Here is a 22077-nt window from a genome sequence, read left to right as displayed (position 1 = left end):
AGCGCATGGCAGCTCTCCTGGAGCCTTCACCCCCTGACAGCAAGCCTCAATGCGGAAAATAATTTAAATTCAAGACAACTTTCTAAAATAACATTCCCGGGTTGTTCCTGTCCTGCGTGCCACCATGCGACCCCTCCTTCCAGACTGAGGAGAACAACCCCATGGCACAGGGGTTGCGCGAGCAGGCACCGCTAGTCCCAAAAGGGACGAGGAAGAGGAGTAGCAAGACACAACTTCAGGGAGCAGCGTGGAAAGCCACGTCTGAATAATTCTTTGCATTTCCACCTATGGTTTCTGTGTATTGTTCCCATTGCTCTGGTGAAAATGAAGCCAGCACCGTTTGCATAAATTTACAGTGTCCTTAAGCAAGGTATGCAGGATGTAACCCACACCTGCAGGTAACTTAGGGAAATAGGAGGAGTTCAGCAGATCCCAACATGTTGGGAGGAAACACTGTGATTGAAAATATGATGGTTACGACATTTCTGTCCAGTTCAGCTCTATTTGGGTTTGTTTGTTGGAAAGGGCAGGCTGCGTCAGCCAGAGGGATCACCCCGCCCAAGGCAGGAGCACGGCCCTGACTTTCTGGGATTCGGCTCAAAAAGTGGAAATCCCAAACCCGAATCAGCAGGCTTCACCCCCTCCTCCCGCAGACGCAGCCCAGCACCTGCTCACAGCAACCCGCTCGTGCCAGGGAAAGGCCCCCGGCTAGCAGGCGCCAAGGGGCTGGCACCCGCCGTCTCACCTCTCCCACGCTCCAGCTGCCGCCGGCCAGGTGCTGGGGCTCACAGGCAAAGCTCCCCCTCGTCCAGAGGAGCAGCTCGCCCGGGGGATGAAGCACGGGATTTCAGACACTGATTCACAGCGATTTTGGGGGCAGAACATCCAAACAAGTAAAGAAACTAAAGCATGATTATGGCTCTGCAAGAAAATAAATCATTTGTTCAAAATTGGAAGAAATTTTCAGAATTTTGCCTCTGGTTAGAAAAACAGATACTTGCATAACAGGATTCAGATCTTTATTTTAAGCAACATATAGCCTATACATGACCTCCAACTTCCAAATGGGCATTATGGGGAGAATAAAATTTCATCTTTACAGCTGTATTTGAAACCACTGGATCACCAAGAGATTCAGAAAGAAACAATTCTGGGAATATGCTGAGCTTAGTATTTTATTCCCCATCCCACCATCTAATGCCAGACCTGAACCATTTGTGATTTATATAACCAAGGCAAGATACTGTTCCTATTCAGCAGGGCTCATTTAAACTCATTGCTCAGAGGAGGGAAAATAAATAAATCTCTGGCACCTCCCACAAAGCAGACATTACAAATTGTGTCCACACACAGAAAAGTTTTTTAAAAAATCTCTTAGCAATATCTCACCTCAAATATTTAATAGAAAATCATTTAAAATTATTAAAAGTAATTCTCACGGAGACTGATGTAATACTAAATGGAAATAAATTTACATTTTCATTCCACTAAGCCAACGGAACAGAGAACTCATACACATTAAACAAAACCACATAGGGATGCATTGGAAAGACAGCCTAAAACTCCCAAGCTTTAACTCAAACTTATTTTTTATTAAAGTATGAATGCATTTATGCTGAAGAATAGTTTACATACATTGTAAAGCAACAAGCATATTTTCAAGAGGTGTGGGCCCTCCTCAATATGTCTCCATGCTTATTCTACATGCTTTAACATTGGACTCACACATACACTCTCGCACAAACATATATACCCACAAAACACAGACGTAGAGCTATCTGCTTCAATTAGCTTTCTTTTAAGGCTTCTGTAAGGTGCCCTAGTGCCCCTAACATTACCGTGATTAAGAACAAAATTGTATAAAGGAGCAGCATTACTTGCAACTATTGATCTGCTCTTGACCTTAAAAAATATCAAATGAAACAAGTTTTATTTGAGCTTTACTAAACATCCGCATTTATGAAAGGCAGGACTCTATATGTGCGAACAAGGGAAGGTACGGGGATCTTAACACAAGCTTCTCCACCACAGCAAACTCTCAAATCTGACTCCAAAGGAGGTTTTTTTTGTTTTTTTTTTTTGTTTTTTTTTAAATCTTTACAGCAGTGCAGCTCCGGCACCCCCTGCCCGGGCCGAGCGGCCGGCAACGCGGGGCACTACGGCGCTGCAGCTGCCACACTCGCACCACTTCACACCTGAGGTCGATGAGAAATCACAGTTCAAATGCTGACAGAGCCGAGTGTCCGAACAACGTCGCTCAGTTCTTACCAGTGGGCCCACTTCCTACGGAGCACATCGGGGTTTGAAAACGCACAGGCAACGGTGCTGGTTCCCTGGCCATCATGGGTTTTTTCTCCCACCCCTTTTTGGTATCCTGCAGTACAGAGTCTGAAACTGCAGCTACTGGCGCTGGGTGAAAGTCGTGGCTGCAGGTATATTAAGGAAATAGGTACAATGAATAAAATAAAGGATAGCATATGATATAATGTGTAAATACAAGCATCTTTTTTTCTTTTTTTTAATCTGTGAAGTGTGAATTAACTGCAGAACGCCAGGCCAATAGTCTAAAAGGCTGCATATGGCTGTTTTAGCCTACATAGGGTCAAAGGATTTTGTGATACATTGTGGAGAAAGGTTCTCCTGGACTCATTAGGGCTTTCCTGTCCTGCTTGCTCTTCTGGATCAGCATCAGCCCCCAGCTATGAATGCCAGAGCAGCAACTAATAAAATTGCCTGACTGCTTTTATAAGACAAACAGGAATGAATCTACTTCATAGTATGCACCTGAACTACAGAGATGAGAAAGGGTCAGTGATGAGTGGGTGAGAGAGACTGGGGGGGGGGGGGGGGGGGAGAAGCTTTTTTCTCACGTTTACAACAGCAGCAGATTTCAAGGTAATGTAATTACTTTAATGATGCATATCTTTAGGTACTGAATTGCTCTTTTGATTTAAAAAGCTGGTCAGCCAAGTGTTTGGCAGTCTTTTCATTCCCCAATTTCAACTGTTGCATATTCATCTATCAGCTCTCATTCCCTTGGCCATTTCTGCCTTTGCTGAACCGTGAATGCGTTCAGTCAGCCATCATCAGACTCCAATTCGTGAGACACTTCCTCTGACGAACTATTCCTGTGGATCCGGCCGTCGCTTTTCATGCTGTGAAAAGTCTTCTTAAAGGCCTCCATCATGGCGTGGGCCAGCTTCTTGGCCTCCAGCTTGCTCTCGCACTCTACGGCATGGCAGTCCATCTGGTAGGACAAGTCATCATTGATCTCCCTGTACACCCAAGCAAAGATGTTTGGGCTGACGTTGTGGTCAGCAGTGCAGTAGGCTATGCGTGCGACCTGAAAGGTATCCATGTGGACCGTCGCCTCGCCTTTGAGGTCCAGGTGGTGCAGCCAGACTTGGAAAGGGCGAATTTCCAGCAGGGCGTTCGCTGGGTAAACATCCTCCCTGGCGAGCGTGTGCTTCTTCCACAGTTCGATGACTGGTTTCTCTGTGCAGCCTGACAAAAATTGCATCCCTGTTGTGGAAATCTTACCCAAATATGTCACCTGCAAAGAAGAGTAGAAAGAGCTGAAATACAGACAGTAGACTCTGGTGATGCTTTTTGCCATCTTGGGGAACTTAGTCCTTTACCTGGAAAATAAAAGCAACTCCCTCCCAGACTTCCCTGTCTCCCCATCACCTTCAGAAAAGCAGTTTTCAAGCTGGTTTCCAGGTATGTCTGTCTTCAAGCAGTGACAAACCCTGATGTTAAAAATGTTCAGTCTCTCTGAATTTCCCAGGATTTCTCTCTCTTCAGCCCATCTGGAGATCCCAGCTTTAAAGCCCATGGCTGCACCGCTAAGCGCGTGTTAGCAAGTCTAAGTGCCAAAGCACTGCTAAGTGCCAGTGCACTAGCCCCCAGGTAACTGTGCTGCTAACCACCACTTTTAATTTTTCTACTATATTCTAATGGTTTATTTGTATCATATTTCTAATGTTAACATTAGGGAGACTGAGACATTCTCCGTCTCACAATGTAAGGCTGCAGGGGGTCAGAAATGCATGATCACAGCAGAGAATTTTAAACTATTTAAATATATTTTCCAAAATGATCCTGTTTTTCCACCACATCTACTATTTCTACTGAAGTATTAAGCCAGGAATAACTCAGAAATGTTCAAAACTCTCTCTTCCCTTGTGAACTGCAGGGTTGAGACATTTCTTAAATTGATTTAAGGAAATATCCTGTTAAAAAAATCTAGTATTAAATCCAGCTTAGTTTAATCACATCATCTCTTTGCTTTTATGTCTAGCTCTGCTGAGTAAATATCCTGTTAGCCAATCTGTACAGGAAAGCAATGAGTCTTGACTGCCATTGCCATATTTTGTTCACCAAAAATCAAATTCACTGAATAGCCCATATTAAAATGTCATATGAACCCTGTGGAGAAACATTCCCCCACGGCCACACAGCTTGTAAAAAGACATTCTTCCTCTACAGCTGAATGGAAGATTATTTTATCTGGGAAAAGAAAGATTTTCTCTTAAAAAGATAGATCAACAAGTAAATAAATACAATTATGCAGATGATTCTATTTATTGCTGTTGTCAGAACGCCACATTTAAGAGTAAATATATGAAAGCAAAATTACTTCTAATTTGTCTCTTGCAGCAGTAACTGTGTGAGACCAAATCCTAGGCTTCCTGCTTGGTCTCTTATGATCTCATGAGCATTTTACCGAAGGCTTTGGAAAAAAGTAACTACATTTGCTTTTCAAAATAATTTCTTCAAAATGCAGTATTGAACACACGGTATCAGTTATTTTTATCTTTGATATGCATTAAAAAATGTAAAGAAAAATATGGGATTTCCAGATGTTTAAACACTTCAGAAATCTTATCCATGAAGAATACAAGAGTTTCATTCCATAAAAACAAAATTTTCCACCAGAAAAATATTTTGCTGCAAACTTCATTTGTTTTGTTAAACTCGGAGACCTAAACTAAGCCATAATTAGGAATAAGCTTATAAAACATTATGTGGAAGTCCATGTGGCTTAACATGCCAGCCAAGAAAGAAATTTCATCACACTGACATTGCAAAATAGGAAGTCATATTCTTTGCCTATAAATATTCACGCTTTGCACTGGGAATATTTTAAATCTTATAAAGCTTTATATTTTTTCAACAGTGTGAACCACAACAGCTAGAACAGTTAGCAATGCAAGACCTACCAGTGTTTTGTTTTATTTTATTTTATTAGTGATGAGAGCTGAAGTTCCCTAAAGTCCTGTAGAATAACTTAAAAGAAAGCCTCAGCGCTCATAACGTGAACTAAGCACATACAAGCAGCACATAAAAGACCAAGCAGGAACGTGCCTGCGACATGCTGGGGGGTAGCTTAGCTCGCACTCGCAGTCACGTTGCTCTGAAAACAGCAAGAGCGGCGTGCCCATCTCCATGTCCACGACTGTTCGATCTATTCTCCAAAGGGTCGGTCAGAACGATTTTGCATTTGCAATTCAGCTAATAAAAGGCCAGAGCACACACTGCAAATTAATCGCGCACTTTGGGCCGGATTCAAAGCCCGCTGCAGGAGGAGGAGTCCCTCGCTGACTTCAAAGGGATTTGCGGAAAGCCTTTAAACCCCCAGGAGAAGAGAACCGGCCTCTTGCTCAGGCGCTTCGTCACTGCCCAAACACGGCCACGACTCCCAGGCTGGGAGGGACGCTGCCACCACGCCAGCATTTGCCCTCCCCAGTGGCTGTTCAGAGCACACCGGTATCGCTCGGGAGTGCAAAGAAATGCACATAAGCACCTAGCACTGTGCAAAGCCCAAGCCCTGTAAATGCAGGGAGTTATTTCATTACTGGCTTGTCTGCAAGAGGAAAACGTTCGCAGCGCATGAGCTGCCCGGCTCCGTGGCGTGCGGAGGGGAGAGGGGCAGAAAGCTCAGTGTGTCTCCAACAGCACATGACGTCCTTGCAGAGCTGCGGCAGCGCGGCTCGCTTAGAAGGCAGTAGCAAGGGTCCTCGCAGGCAGGCCACACAGCTGAGCTCAACGCTGCCAGTCCACCCCCAGCACCCCAGCTTCTCCACGTGGACGACTACAGAGCAACGCCCTCGACAGCTTCGGCAGCAGAGGACCGGAGCTGGGTGTCGCACGGGAGCAGACTGAGTTCGATGTTCTCGCTGCTCCTTCCTCACTACTAACAGCAAATCCCTATCTGCTCTAAGTCCCTAAATGGGCTGCCTAAATGTGAAGTTAAAAAAATAAAAAAAAAGGTTTTCTTACAAATAAAGTTATTAGATGAAGAAGAGTGATGAATTACTCTGAAGAGCAGAAAGTGGCAAGACAAAAATAACTAATAAGAAGGATGGGATGATGGCTTGTTTACCAAAGTGGGACTTCATGGGCTGACTTACTGTCTCAATTCTGTCACAGTCTAACTGCGTGGAAACCTTGGGAAAGCTGCTTCCTTGAACAGCACTTTGGATCTCCGTTCAACACATTCATTTTCCTGAGGATACATTCATAAATATTTGTAAGGTGCTCAGACATTTCACTGAGTCCACAGGAGACAGAATACTCAGTGAAAACGTCTGTTTGAAAGTCTCTTCTGTACTGTGTGTGTCATATAGAAACATCAACATCTACTAATGTTACTTTTTTTAACAGATAATCAAATATTTCCTACTTGAGATACAAGCATTTCAGAAGAGCAGCACTACTGAAGCTCATAGTTAAGGCAGCCGTCTAACATCTCAGTGCTTGGCGGTCCCCTGCAAGGTACAGAACAGGGACACAGAGGGCTGGCAAGAGTTCATGAGTATTTGACACAAAAAAGCCAGCATTCCTTTCGGAACAAAGATTTCTTCGTGATTAAGTATTATCTCTGTGTTATATCTCATACATTAATCAATCTAGAACTGGCTAATTTAGCGATCTAGTTAGTAACGTGCATAACTGCAGGTACTTCACCAGTATAAACTAAAAAAGGCAAAAGATGGATTTATCAGGCGGTTCTCCCTAGGGTGTCAGTCACAAGGTGATCCCACACATAACGCTACCGGCCCTTTGGCCCCTGCTCCCAGCAAGTCTCACTCACACCCACTCTTAAAGGAAGAATCTTACTTAAATGCACAGAAATCACTGACCACACACAGCATTAGAGTAAAGCTATGGAAGTACAACCATTTTGCTTTCCAACTTCAAGTTCGCCAACCAAAGACCAAACTATTCCCTCCTTTGCCATCCTCCCCCTGCCACGCCACTGTCACCGAACGTATGTATGACATAAATACAGCTGTGGTTTCAGCACTTCCGCGCTTGCGAAAACTCAAACTTTTACCAAAAGCCAAGATGCTCTGAAAAGTTCCCTATTTTGCCCTAGAGTCTTGCCAACACCAATGTCGGTATCTGACTAAAGTGCCCTCGATGGGAAACACGGTGCCTGTTGCCCTTTCATAACGTAGCTGCAGGTTGTTGATGTTGATGAAGACGCTTCGTTTCAAAGTACATGAAGATTAATAGATGTCATCTGTCATGTCCAGTCCCAGACATACAAAAGCGCACTGCCATTTCAAACCATTCCTGTACAGTAGAGTACAGGGAAAATACATGTTTTAATAACTACGTTTGATAGCCTGCATACTTTGAAAAGACCAGTGCAGCAGCTGCCATAGAAATTTTCACTTTTAGCGCAGCCCAATTTGTCAGGTGTAATACGGGAGGTTTATTTTCTGTACTCCAAATTCTTTTCTTCATAACTGACTTCACATAGTTTGCTTTCAGCTCATTACATGACACAGAAGAGCTCAGCTCCTGCAAGCGTCCAGCACAAAACCCCAACAATCCCACCACACCATGAGTGCCCGCAGCTCCGACTCCCCTCCGGAGGAGGGACGGACCCCAGGGCAATACTGCTCTGACTCAGGAGCCTCAATTAGGCACACGCCAGCTGGGTGGCACAATTTCTGTTCCCCATTCCCGTCCCCACAGGTTATCGTTGCTCAGAGAAACCAGAGCCGAGTTGTAAAGAGGGGCAATTATTGCATTACCAGATGCTCTCCTGGCACACGAACACGTACATGCACAGGACCCTATGCTCACTCACTGCTCAGGAATATGATCAAAGGATCACGTGGAAAATGAACTGCTTAGTTATTTTATTAATATGTTTCTTTCTTCCACAACAGATACCAGAGGTCGTTGTCAACAAAATTAACCAATAAAGAGGGTTAATGAAGAAAATGAAAAAAATTAAAACCAACAGAGCACTAAACCTGAGCCATCAACAGCTTACACTGCATATTTACAGTCACCAATGTCTAGGACCCGATATAAACTATCAGATATATTCTTTTCCCAAACAGCACAACCACAGAACATGACAATGACAAAACCAAGCATTTTATGGCTGGTCCCAGAGAGCCGTTACAGTACCACGGCTTGCTCTGTAAGCTGGGAAGGGAAGGTGAAAGCCAGCTGAGATGCTAGAACTACCTTAGAGGAACTTTAATGTTAAGCAGAATCTTCATAATGGGCGACACTGTCTTTTTTGTCAAGCTATGTTTTTACTCTTTAGGTCTCAAAACTTGCCTAGTTGCAACTGATGTTTGCTCTGAAACAGTACAATATTGCACACTCAGAGGTGAGGCAACTGGGGTTAATGAGACATCTTACAAGGCCCATCTCATAGCAAATTTCCTTCAATGCTCCACTTTGCATCCTTGATGTATTTTAATATTCAAGCTTTAAAAATTGCAATTGTGTAAAGAGTTCCCAGATTCCTTGGCTCCCCACAGACAACATAAGTACCGGCTCCCAGTCCTGCTCCTCTCATAGTTTGCACCATTTTCTCCACCCCTAAATACTTGATGTTGACTGTGGTTTTTACAAGTTGATAAAAGATATAGCTTTTACTTTTAAAATGTAGACACTGTCTCTTCAAACATATTTAATCCTCTGACATTGCATCCAATGGATAAGAACTTACATTTCACTTTTACCTGAAACATTTAGAAGACAAAAAAGCAAGAAATGAAACCTTAGCAAGCATGAGGGGTCAGACATCAGGATACTTCAAGCACAAACACTGAAGTAAATAAAACAAGCGGGGCTGGGAGGGATGGGTAGAAATGTCTGTTTGATGACAGCATAAATTACAGTGGCCCCCCCTAACCTGAAGAAAATTTAAAAAAGAAAAAAAAAACACAGCTCCTGCACAGCAATGTCAACCCCTGGCGAAACTGCCAGGCTAACGCCAACTTTCCACATCTCGCCACCTGCCAAAGGAAACCAACTGCCAATTCTCAGTCGTGCCGGGGCCTTTTACAAAACCGCTCCAAAGTTTCATGTGCGAATCCCAGGGCTCTGCTCCCCAATTACAAACCCGTTTCCGACCCCCCTTGTCGGCCTCGGGTCCAGTCCGGCATGCAGGCACCACTGGTTCCTGCAGGGGCAGCTGGACCCCCCTTGCCCGTATCAAGAGCCCCCCGAGCATCGTCTCTGCCAACCACCAGGCTCTCCAGTGCCTTCCCCATGCTGCTTAATGTCATTGCGCTTGGTACTAACAAAACCTTCAACCATTTGCATTCTCAGTAGAGGAAGAGAAAAACACCCAGGAGAGGTAACTTGACATTTTGCACTGTATTGCAGCTGCCCAACGGCAAAGCCTTCTGGAACTGACTGCCTCGTTCCCTCCTCATAGCTACCTCCATAGCGTTTGGAGATGTGGTAAGTGCCACAGAAAAGTCCAAGTGCATGGAGATGGCAGAAACAAAAGCATTTCTGCTCACGGAGAAAGGGGAAGCTCCTACGGTTATGTTCACTCTTTTGCTGCATGAGAGAGAAGATCTGCACGCAAATGTGGTGCTCTGCGCCAGCTCTTTTGGTGGAAAATACTTTCCTTGAAGTTCTCCCCTAATATTTTTTACTTTGTTTGTTTGATCAAACATATCAATCATTCTTTTCTCTCTCCTTTTTTTTTAATTCTTTCCTCTGGCTTTTTCTAGAAAGGAGCAAGTGGGAGGGGGAGAGGTAGAGAAAGAGTGAAAAGGAAGAACCCCATAAAAGCTTCATCTTTAAGCAGCAGACACTTTCTGTCAATGGGAGTATTTTTAACAATTTCAGCAAAAATGTTTATTGTCTTTAAATGTTGTTTTTGCTCAGCAGAAAATGTGTATTGAAAAATGCCTCCTATGAATTACTGTCTATCTTGCAACACAAAGTATTTCAAAGACAGGATAATCTGACTCTGTCTTTCTGTCTGGGCAAACTTATCCCAGTATTCCCTCACCAAGAAACCAGCACGTGTTTGGGAACATGTCTGGAGAGGCAGACATCCAATCTGAGTTTATGAGGAAAAGAAATGTTACCTTCCCCCCTAATCTTTGTATAGAAAATTTTCAGGTGCAGAATCACTTCAACCAATGTGGAGTCCAGCCCGCAATGTTTTGTCATGGCCTGCACCACCACTTCTGCTGCAGCCATAAAACACAACATTTCTTTTTCGAGATGTATGCAGGTCTCCCCTTGCAGTCAAGGATGGCAAAGCAACTCCAGCGCGATGAGCAATCAGTCTTGAAGCACTCAGGCAAAACTAGATTGCCAGGTACAAAACCAGCCTACAAGTAGCCTCCCCAAATCCTCCCCGGCACATGCGATGGCCCAAAAGGGCCAAGTTCGGTATTCCTGGCCCCACAAGCGGTGTTGAAGACGGCAGCTGCAGCCCTGCAGCCTGCTTGCTTCAGCACTGCCATCATCTGCGAGAAAGCCCTCGTTACTTAGGGTTTAGTTCCTGGTTTCCCAATTTCACCTACGCACCACAGCAACTCTCTGTGCAGCCCCCTCAACACAGTCATTTGGCAAAAAAAATCACAGGCATTTCTTGTTATGAATTGTACCACAACACAGATAGGCATACAGATACTATTTTGGTTAGCAATGCAAAAAAAAAAAAAAAAAAAAAAAACCACTTAAAACATCTTTAATTAACACACACAGTTCTTGGCACGGACAGAGCACTCCATGCCAGAAAGGGTGCCCCTCTCCCTGCAAAACGGCCGGCAGCTCAGCTGCCCTCACTCTCAGGTAGGGTAATCCTGCCGGAGACTGGTGGCATCAGGATTTAGAGCTGAAAAGTGATTTTTGGCTCCGGAGGAAAAACAAAAATATCCCAGACATTCCACTGGATCACTAAGCAAATATTGTGAACTGCTTTCAAGCAACGTTTGCTCAAGACCCAGCAAACTAACTCAGTTAATAAAAAGGAAACAAGGCCGTACAGTTTCCCTCCAGCCCGTCACTGCTTCCGCAGCCACGCTGCAGACCAGCTAGCCACGGCCTTCGCAGCACAAACATGGGCTCCTCTGCACAAAGAAATACTCAGTAAAGGCAGTTATGCGGCTTGTAGAAATATGCAAAGAACTGTTTTACTTTGGAGAAGAAATTCAGAGTGGGAACAGACTGACCTGGCCAACTGCTTAATGGAAAATAACCATCAACTCTGAGAGCTGCCCTCTGATTTAGGAAAAGGATCGCTATTTATCATCTGATTTATCCTGAGGAATCAAAGAGTGGCTCCAGGAAAAGCTGGAAACACCAGCACCTGCTTGCCACTTCGGTCAAGAGCCCGCATCTCTCTGACCTCTTCCGTAGGAACAAAGCTGAACCTAAGTCTTAAAATAATTCTAAAATCTCCCCCAAAACCCAACAAAATAAACAAAACCAGCAAGAAATATATTCAGATCTTGACATCTTCAGAACTCCTTCACAGAACTAGTTGCTCTGCAGCAGCTGTTCCTCCACGCGAGGTCCAGCCCTCCCCGAGGCCCATGAGCTCGTCGTAGGTGCCGTTATTTTTCCATGTGTTGCTCAGATGTGGCAGCGCACCAGTTCCCCTCTTATCTAAGTCCCAGAAAGGGTTCAATACACAAGCAACAGGTAAAGTGATAGCACTGGGTAGTTGCTCTGGACATAACTCAATCCTCCAACTAAATTCCTTTAAATGATGCAAAAGGTCTGGTTACCTTTAACCCATCATTATTCTTTCAAGTTTTAATAGCCTTTATGCTTTTAGGTAGTTCCAGCTGGGGAAGCAGAAGGAAGAGCTGTGGCACTGTGGAAAAGGCCTTTTCTTGAAAAATCCTCAGGCCCAGTAGCAAGAAAAAAATACCTGCTCTGAGACGGGAGAGCCGTATGCCTGTCTCCGCAACACAGCCGAGGTGGGGGAGAAGAGGAATGCCAACATTTGGCAAGTTTAATAAGTAAATGCACTGGAAAAGAAAAGATTTACCATTGACAGCTTAATTTGTAGACTCTGACAAAATAAAAGCAAACAAGAAAAATCCCGCTGGCTCCACAACACAAATAGCCAGTATGGGATAAATAAAGAAGCAAGCGGAGCTCTCCGCTGGAAACACAGTCCTGAGAAATGCAACAGTCTGAGCTCTTCACTTGTTATCACATCAGACTGCTGCTCAGCAAGTCTCGTTGCAAACGATCCCGGATATTAAACTACAGTCCTCAGTTAGACCTAAGAGCATCTTACTTGCATCCAGCAACCAGGAGTCGCTGCCCAGTTGACAAAATGGTTAAGCCCAAGCATGACCTCAACAAGAGCCAGCTCTGTGTCATCCTCCACATTGTTTTCTGCAACGTCCCATCAACGACGCAAAGATATGCTTTTGCATTTAATTTTTCCACTGCACAGGAAACTCTTTTTGTGGTTGGCTTGTGGGGAAAAGTCTGAAATGAAATCAAGCGGAACTGGCAAACTGGAACTACTTGCACTTGGAGACACTTGGGTCTTGACTGGAGTGGAAGATTTCCTCAGCACTATTTAAAACTCAAGTAATCAATTAATTCTAACACAGACTTTAAAATGTTGTAGTGCAAGCCATAACTGAATGAACAAAACACAGATCATACGTGACCTCAGCAGGGCTGCTGGACACCCTACTGTACAAACTAATGGTTGCTTTTATTCCTAAATACTTTTTTTAATTTAATTGCTGCATTTCATTTTGTTAATCTTCCTATTTTGTCTCCTTTCATTGCCTCATATAACTTCCTTTTTTAACGCCAAGTTACTACTGAGATGAGATTCATGCTTGTATATACCAATTCATTTCCCGCTGTCCTTTGGGAGTCTTCCCAGGGCAAGCAAAGGAGATGTGGAGGCAGCCGGGGGAGCGAGGAGAAAACCAACTGTTCTTCAGCTACTAGCTGCAATTCCTTGGAGTTTTCTTCAGATAAAATCTTTCCAAAACCTATCTGTAAGCATCTCAGAAACTCCATTTTGACAACGTCCCTCTGTCAGGAGAAAGAAGCATACCTGTGCATGATCATGATCCCCCCCCTCAACAAACATCTATCTTCATATTTATGTTCAAATTACACAGGAGATTTTCTCCTATACATTTTTATGACATTTACATGGGGTAGAAACCAAGCATGGAAACGTGAGTAAACAACTTAGCGTGTTTCAGAAAGCTTTTTGCTCATGAGTTGCTCACAGCTGTTGTCTCATAACGAACGAGCGAAGGAGCACGCGGCTGGAGGGGGAAACCGGCTGTTTGCTTTTACTTTGCTCCCCTTCCTTTCCAACCTACTGAAAGCTCCTCTTGGCACCAGTCCTACAAAAACTTATGCAATTGAACTTAATGGAGCATGCATAAAGCTGAGTACAAGAATGGCTGCATAGTTTGGGCCACTGTTTCCACTGAGTTACAAGCATTTTACACAGCATTTTACATATTCTCCAACACTTTGGACACCGAAATACTACCAGAAAACCATGCAGAATGCAAGTTTTTCAGGATCTTTTATTGTTAAAAGACCTGTCCTAAAGATTCCCTTCTTTGAGCATTCTCCACTAAATCCTTGCATTTCCTCTAGTTTTTCCTTTTAAAGTAAGATACCAAGTATTAAAAAAGAACAAAGCCCGTGCTGTTAAGATTTCCAATTCTGGATACCAAATATCTTAACTGCACTTGCTACATGGTGCAACTTGACAATGCCTGAAATTAAGAACAAAAGGGAAAGCAATTGGCTTCAGTGACAACTGAAGATGACTGCAAAGTTTCTCTGTACTTCAATGGAAGCAGCATTAGGCCTACACTGCAGTAAGAATAGAAGGGGAAAAAAAAAGAAAACTAAACCATTTCAGTTCTTCTTACCCCTGAGTGCTGTAAGACCAGCCAAATTCAAAAAAATTTATGAAACAAGCCACAAAGACACAGAGACTCCTAGGAATGGCAGCACTTACTCCTTTCGCTATTCTCCACACACAGCAAATGAAATGCATTCCCCAAAGAGAAAGGGAGACCACAAAAATACTGCCCCCAATATAAATGTAACTCTACCTGCGTCTGCAAAGACTCCTGTTAAAGCACTCAGTCATTAGTTTTACATCTTCTTCATGCATTGCCATGTGAAATGAGTTCCATGACTTAGCAAAACCCTTTGAGATTTCTACAGCTGTCACAATTTATAGCGTCTCCAGGAAAAGTCTTATTCCGAGGCTGCAGAAGAAGAAATACTGTGTCTACACTGGGCTGAAGCTTTTTCACTGCAGCAATGAAAAAGACTTTACATATTTCAACTTAATAAAAAGCACTAAATACGTTATTAAAAAGAAAATACAGTTAAACAACTCTTTTTATTGCTAAGAGAGTCCTTAGATAAATACGCCTAATTTATCACTTGTGTTTGCTTTATCAAATTCTGGATGAGGGCCACAGCGATGCAGGCTCTGCACAGACAGAAAGAATACAGTGTCATTGCCTCTAAGGTTTATGACACTATATTACCATTTAACTGAAGATTTCCCACTCAACAATGCAGCAGCACGTTAGCAGACTAAACAAAAGATTAAAAAACAAACAAACATGTCCCACAGAGCACAAGGCTAGCAGATGATGATGCCATAGAGATGTTAATTCGTTTCAAAAGCCGTGGTTCGCAGAGTCTCCAAAGCCCTATTTTCACGATGGATTTAGTGTTGGCCTGTGTCTTCGACATCGCCCAACTCTTGCGGCTTGGCTCAGGTGGATAACGTCTTTCCCGGGGGTACAGAAGCAGCCCCGCGCGACGCCCTGCGAGCGGGGTATTTGCAGGAGGTGGCCGGGTCCCTCGCTGCCAGCGAGGCGCCTTCCCGCAGCGACTCGGCGCAGCTCCTCCCTCCCTCCCTCCCTCTCCGGCTGCCCGGATCCCAGCACCACTCCGAGAAAGCGCCGCTGCCTCCCGGCAGGCACGTCAGCTCGAAGCCGCTGAGGCCGCACAGCAGCAGAAAGCGCCGTCCGAAGCAAGAAGGAGAACGTGCAGACGCCCGGCCGAGGTGAGAGGCAATGCTAGCCCTCGACCGCGCCGAGCAAGCACAGGCAGGGCAAGGGCCAAAGGGCCTCTCACCTCGGCGCAGCTGGAGCTGCGGCTGCCGCGCTCGGACAAGGCCGGGTCGTCTCTGTATCTATATGAATAACAAGACAGAAAGGATATAAACACACCGTGGTAAAACACAACAGAACGATGGCTGAACCTGTGGAGCACCACAGTCGTCCATCCTCTATATCCCATGTGGCTTTGAGAGAAACTCGGGTAAAAGAAAGACAGCAGCAACGCCACTCATTCCTATTTTCCGCCTCCTTCTTCGCAGCCTGGCCACCACGGGGACTCAGGAGAAAGCCTCGGGGCAGCGAGCCTGCCGGGTGCGTGGCTGGAGACGCGTTTCCTCCGGCTGCAGCCTGGCTGCGGCAGGGTCGGTCCCGCACCGGGCAGCGCCAACCTCCCTCGAGTCTCTGCACAGCGGCCACAAGACACAACTTCCTACAGCAGAGGATGCTGCAAGTTGCATAAGACACTGTCTCCAAGCCAAACACACCCTCCCTACGAGGACAGGTCATTCAGTAGCACAGTAAGGTCTTAAACACCCCAAAGTTAGTAATATATTGCTAGCTATGAATGCAATATATATCTGGTAAAAATCTCAGAAGTCTGATGATTGAGTGTTGTGTACATATATTTACTTGAATGCTTTCCATCAACAAGGTGTTTTGCAACTCTCTAATAAAGAGCTTCATCTTCTCAGCTTATCACCAACCTACACTCACCACTCTCTGTACAGCTACTAAGAGCATTTAACAGAACAAGCAGAGCATTTTAAGAGTTTGTTGTACCGCACCACGTCAAAGCAGTGGTGCAACCAGCACGTTACACTTTCTCCAGCACTTTCCATATCAAACACACAGGGGAAGAATAAAGAAGCAGGGCCCGCACTGACACAGCTCCAAGTCAATGGCCGAGACTGGACAAAACCGCTCACAGCAGAAGGTTTTCATCTTCCCCAAACCATAGGAATCCAAATTTAAGGCATTTCGGGAAGGCCCAGGTTTTTAGAGCACTCGCTCCGTTTGCTTTGGGATACTGACAGAGATTTTCCAAGGAGCACAGACAGCAGCATGTCTAGCCTTATAAGAAAAGCTGACCACTATTTCAGTACCTAGAAATACAGACAGAAATTTGGCAAGAGAGATTGGTGTTTGTATTAAAAAATGAGGAAATTCTTGACTTTTAAGATTCTCTAGCTTTCCCCAGCCAGGCTTAAGTGAGCAAAGTCAAAACACTTGCTCTTCGGGAGTCTGATTTCATCCTGCTAGGAGACACCATCGTGCTTTCAGTCACAAGATTACAGCTTGGGCTAAGCCTCTCCTAACAAGCTGTGTTTCCTACCAAAGCTATTCTTATTTCAGTGAAATTCTTTTAAATAGAAAATAACATATATTTTAGTTTTAGTTACGCACAAGCTTACATGAGATAGCACAACAGAGAGAAAAAAGTATTTTGGTTGATATAGGATTTACTTTAGATTTACTTCTTGCTAAACACGTAGCTATTTGCAGTAAAAGCACACTCTACAATATTTGTCATCTGTCTCCAGCCTTGCACGCATCTCCTCTGCTGCCTTCTCATCAAAACAAGCTGGTAGCTCTTGATGGGCAGAAACCAGGTTGAAGATTCTTTAATTACAGTGCAAAGCCAAAAAACAGCATTAAAGTTCAAGCCATGTATGCAAAAATCAGATCTGAACAGGCCAACCTATCTATCCCTGTGAGGCAATTTTGCTTACAAGAAAACATCTTGCTTCTACCAAAAAGCTACCAAAAAAAAAGAAAGAAAAGTGTCTCTTACTCCAGGCAGGGGCAGCTGGTACAAGACAGCTGCTCTGGAGGATTTTGTTTACATTTTCAGGAGAAAAAGCTGAGATACAATTTAGTCCCTACCTGAAAAAACAACAACTATGGCAGACAGTATAGACAGGTCATTCTGATTTGTCTTCATGTTTTGTCACTAGCAAGCTAAGAGTTTTATTTTAATTAAAAAGTTGTAGATATTAAACAACTGCATCTCCCTCCTCCCAAAAGAACCAAAGAAAGATAATAAAATCCCCACATTTGAATATAGCCACTGCAAGAACGACGCAGTCCCTCCCATGGCAGCGTACAGCCAGCGAGCTCAGACAATAAGCGCTAGTGAACTGGAACATATTCCTTTTGGATATGAACTCGCTAATGCCCAGAAATTGCATTTATACATCATCTTGTAATGCCTGTCAGAGCCTTAGGTTCCTAAGATCCAAAATTGTTTGGCAGTGCATATAAACAACTTTCTATCTGCATATATAAAGTGACACTGTGCTAGTCTAACAGGATATGATATACACATACATCCTACAAAATAATTCCTTTGAATTATTTATAACATCTTTCTTCTCAAATAAGCAGTTAACAAGCTATATCATTAAAATATAAACAGCAGCTGCTTAAACATCCCAGTGTAACCCAGCTCCGGAGTTGAGAACAGGAGGTGATGAATAGCACTATCAAGTGAAACTGCAAGGGAAATTTATGAGGGAGCAGCGTGATTACCCATACGGAAATCTGGCTACCTTAGCCGTGCTAAGAGCCACCCTTGCAAAAAGGGACACAGAGTTTTCAAATGATCACAGTGCTCAGGACTTTCTTTATACATCTCATTCACAATAAGGGGTCTTTATAAGCACTGTCCTGCCAATGCCATGCTGGCACGCTGCCTTTACATCTGTTTAGAGATGACCATGTCTCTTAGGGAATCATAACTGCCACTGGCTGCTAGAGATGCACCCAAGCTGCAGGGTCCCAATCTTGCATCATCACAGCACTGCAAGAGCCACAAGCAAGGCACCCCACACTGCACGTTTATTCCGCTCGTTGGCTCTTGTGCTTGCCACTAATGCCGCCAAGTGGTGACAGTCATGAGCGGAGGGACACTCCAAGGAGCCAAAGCAGCTCCAGCACCAGCCTCTCCCCAGCGCTCTGGCTGGGGATACCTACCAATAACCCACATGCTAACATGGGATGAAGTCAGCCAAACATTATGCCTCAATCCCAGCAAAACTGGAGGAGCTGTTTGGGAACCAGCATCTACCACAGGTCCATGAATGCCTGCTACAACTTCCACTCATTTTGCAGTGTAGGTCCTGGCTATCTAAGCACCCAGAAATTAGCACTTGTGAAAACAGGTCTCCAAATACAAAGGAGAGGCATTCATGAAGCACAAGTAACCTCACTGTTTTCTCGCATCTGCTTTTTTCCTCCTTGCCATTACTTCTGCTTGCTTCCTTCCACCCTATCCGTGAAAGCAATGCTGGCATTGGGCAAGTGCCACAGCATCCCTGTCCATCACAGCCTGGGTGATGCAAACAGATGCGAGCTGCATCTGCTCAGGACACATGTAGGCCATAGGGTATGGAAGCTAAGAAAACCACAGCAAGTGGCAACTTTATATAGGGAAGATGGGAAGTGTGTGAAACAGGGAAAGAGGGCATGACACGACCCTGAGGAAGCCCTTGCTGGATATGCAGCCGGAGTTCCTAGGATGGAGGGCAAACCAGAGCATGTCCTATGCAAGGTAGTGTGTGGGTGTCCCTGGATGATCTGTAAGGACCAATACTCTCAAACTCCTTACAGCAACTCCAATGGAGATAACCTGGTCACAAAGAAATGATTAGATTGAATGGTGAATGGTTTACCCAGATATTTTTAACTTAAGATATTGGGAAGAAATTGTAGAAGGTGAACAAAAGAAATTCCATGGAGCAGTCCAAAGCAAGTACACCTCATGGATGGGTCACACCATAGAGTATACCAGCCAGAAAAGGCTAATAAAAATGGAGAAGCTATGAGATCCCAGCCGAACTGCCACCTGCACTCTCCTGGAGGTGGTCCAAGAATACAACTGCACAGTACCACACATAAAATGAAATCTACCCTACTTTATTTAGGCTACTGCACTTTGGAAAAATACATAACTAACATGATTAGGTTTAGGAAGCAAAAACTTGAGAGAAGGCAAGAATTACTTTGGCTACTACTTACAGATTGGGTTTGGACCTGTATTACAAACTGTCTGGAAGAGATCAGGCAACCAAACATTTCTCTTTGATGTACAACAAACTATTCTGTAGAGTCTAAGGAAAATGGTCTTCTCCTTTAATGCTTCAGGCAAGGGAGACATAATGTCCTTCCCACTTCACAACACGCAGACTCTTTTATACAACGTGGTGTCAGCTGTAACCAAGATTTTGCATGTGAAGTAATTAAACCAAAGATGCAATGACAAGAACAGGTTTCATCTTGCTTGTTCTTCTTCCTGATTCCAATGAGCTAAGCTGCCACCTTCAGGTCCTTCTTTTTTTGAAATGAAGACGAAATATACACACACACACACACACACACACACACACAGAGTAAAAGAATAGAAAAATCTAACTGAAGGTCTCCTGTAAGCATGGAAAAGGAGATGAAGGCTCTCGGTTTTGTTAGCTGTTCCAATCATCACCTCAGTCCTGGAAAAATTCTGTAGAAAACTACAGAAGACAAACATGAAACCTTCCATGCAGATGGACAAGGCCACATGCATCAGATTTCACAACACTTAAAGATGAGCTTGACTTAGGTAAGTGTACGATCACTCTCTTTGATCACTACATAACCTGTAAGGGAAGACAAACTCTTCTAATCCACGTTTCTTTTACTTCATATGCTCTTCTCAGCAGATGACAAAAACCCTAATCACACCTCAAGGACATTATTTCATGCCTAGCGCTTCCACATAACCAAACATCTCCTATGCTGAAGACCCACTCAACTCTGGGTAAAATGGAGCTATTACTGTTCTCTTTTTCAAGAAATGATTAGCTTGAAGTTACTAAGAAACCACAATATTTCTTTTAATTAAAAAGATAGTCTGATGTCCAGCTCCTGATAACAATGCAACAGACATCATGAACTTACCAAGGCCATAGCAAAAATGACCTTGGGCTTTCCAGTCCTCAGTGTCAAGCCCATGCGAATTTAATCTGCATTTTGGCAGCAGATAGCACACCAGCGCTTTTCAGAGTCTCTGCTCTCTTGTAGTGACTACATGCAGCAGCTGCAACAGCAGAAAGAAACACGTGATTTTGACATCCTGGAACAAGAAGAGTCTTAAAAGCTAGTCAGGATACCCAGCCTGGGTAAAAACAGAGGGCAGAGCCCTGGTAGCATTCACAAGGCAACTCCAGCCAGCTAAAGCCACCGAGGGAAAACACACAGTCCTATCCTCAGCAACAGCATTGTAATACCCTTCCAAAAAGTTTATTAGACCTGGGATAGGGTCTTGTTTGATCTATCAAAACCAAGATAAACTAGCCAGTAAAACAACTTAAAGCAACTGCAAAGCCCTGGCTCTTGTTCATGGCATGAATACCAAGTTGTCAGACAAACATCTCTCTGAAGTATTTCATACTGCCCCTAAGCTATTTCTAGCCATCTCCAAAGAGGAAGGTTGTTTTGGCTTTGACCCGTTCTGCACTGGGTCACCAGTGTTTGCAAAGTGGAAGAAACAAATACAATTTTAACCTCTGACACTGAGCACGGAAAGCAAGCAGAAATGGGACAGCCAGCACAGCCCATTGCACACTGGTGTCTGCTATTTGAAGCAATCCCACAGTTTTAATGAGGAAGCCTTTCTGATCTCTCTTCCTGCAGCCTCTTCCTCAGCTGCACAGCCCATATCCAGTCACAGTAAAGGACCTGGACTGAATGCAAATCTGAAAAGCTCACAGAGACCTGACAAAAAAAACAACAACAAAAAAAAAAAGAGAAAACCCAAAGGTTTTATAAACTGTGTTTTCAACGTGGAAAGCTGGGTTTAGTACGTACAGCTAGATGCCTGACACACAGGGTTTATGCATAGTGCAGCAGTATATCAATGTCATGTAAGGAAACATGGGTCTACTATAACATTGCACTCATCTAAGAGATGAGCGTGAGAGCGCGGTGCCATATGGTGAAGGAGGACCACGAGCCAAGATAAACCCTTTGCTTGTCCCTAGTGTGGTTGAGGCCCAGTTGCAACAGCTGTGTTGCCCTAAAACTGAAACGGAAAAGGGATCAAAAGCCCATTCTGCTGGCTTATAAAGTCTTCTGGCAGGATGAGACCTATTAGGAAAACTCCTGGTCATGCAGAGATGACACTTTTGCTTGGGTGAGTCAGTTTAGTGAGTCAATGGCAGAAAGTTATTGTGCAAGGCATGCGTGATCTCTGTGAGCTGACAGAGGAGGAGACCGAAGGGAAAAGGACACTGCACATTAAAACAGAGTGTTTTCAACACAGCCTGGAAATCCCAAGAGATCAGACTAAGAGCTTGCTTCCACCACGCTGCCAGCGCAGGTGCAGTACAAGCGTCACTCCTTCCCAGCTCCCAAGTGCGTCCCTGAAACATTCCCGGCTGGAGTGGGCCGGTCCACGGGGAGGACGGGGGCGCAGAGGGGACACGGTGGATGGCTCACCGGCATCACCACCTCCCAGCGGCTTTCTCCTGCCCAACTTTGGGAGGTCCTCATCCCTGCCGCAGCGCTAAATGGAGGGCTCCCGGGGTCCGAGCACACCTAGGCTAGGCCCTGGGAGTCACACTTTTTCTTTCTTTAAAAAAAATTCAGAGTTAGCGAGCAAGGTATTTAACAGCTCAGCATTTTATGACTTACATACGGATAAGTGTATGCTTTG

At 44.4% G+C, this 22077-nt stretch overlaps 1 protein-coding gene across 4 annotated transcripts in view; it reads right to left on the bottom strand.

The window, feature by feature from the left end:
* Positions 1-2840: 2840 nt before the first annotated feature.
* Positions 2841-22077, bottom strand: part of PID1 (phosphotyrosine interaction domain containing 1) — an 84392-nt gene continuing 65155 nt past the window's right edge. For all 4 annotated transcript variants that reach the window (XM_067301463.1, XM_067301464.1, XM_013944403.2 and 1 more), the window contains exon 3: positions 2841-3553. In XM_067301463.1, the coding sequence (XP_067157564.1) occupies positions 3077-3553 (477 nt within the window). In that variant the 3' untranslated portion in view covers positions 2841-3076. The remainder of the gene's footprint in view (positions 3554-22077) is intronic.

Source organism: Apteryx mantelli, chromosome 9 (genome assembly GCF_036417845.1).
Source record: "Apteryx mantelli isolate bAptMan1 chromosome 9, bAptMan1.hap1, whole genome shotgun sequence".
In the NCBI taxonomy this organism is placed as follows: Eukaryota; Metazoa; Chordata; class Aves; order Apterygiformes; family Apterygidae; genus Apteryx; species Apteryx mantelli.
The sequence above is the reverse complement of the archived record's forward strand: the minus strand, read 5'-3'. Positions and strand labels throughout refer to the sequence as shown.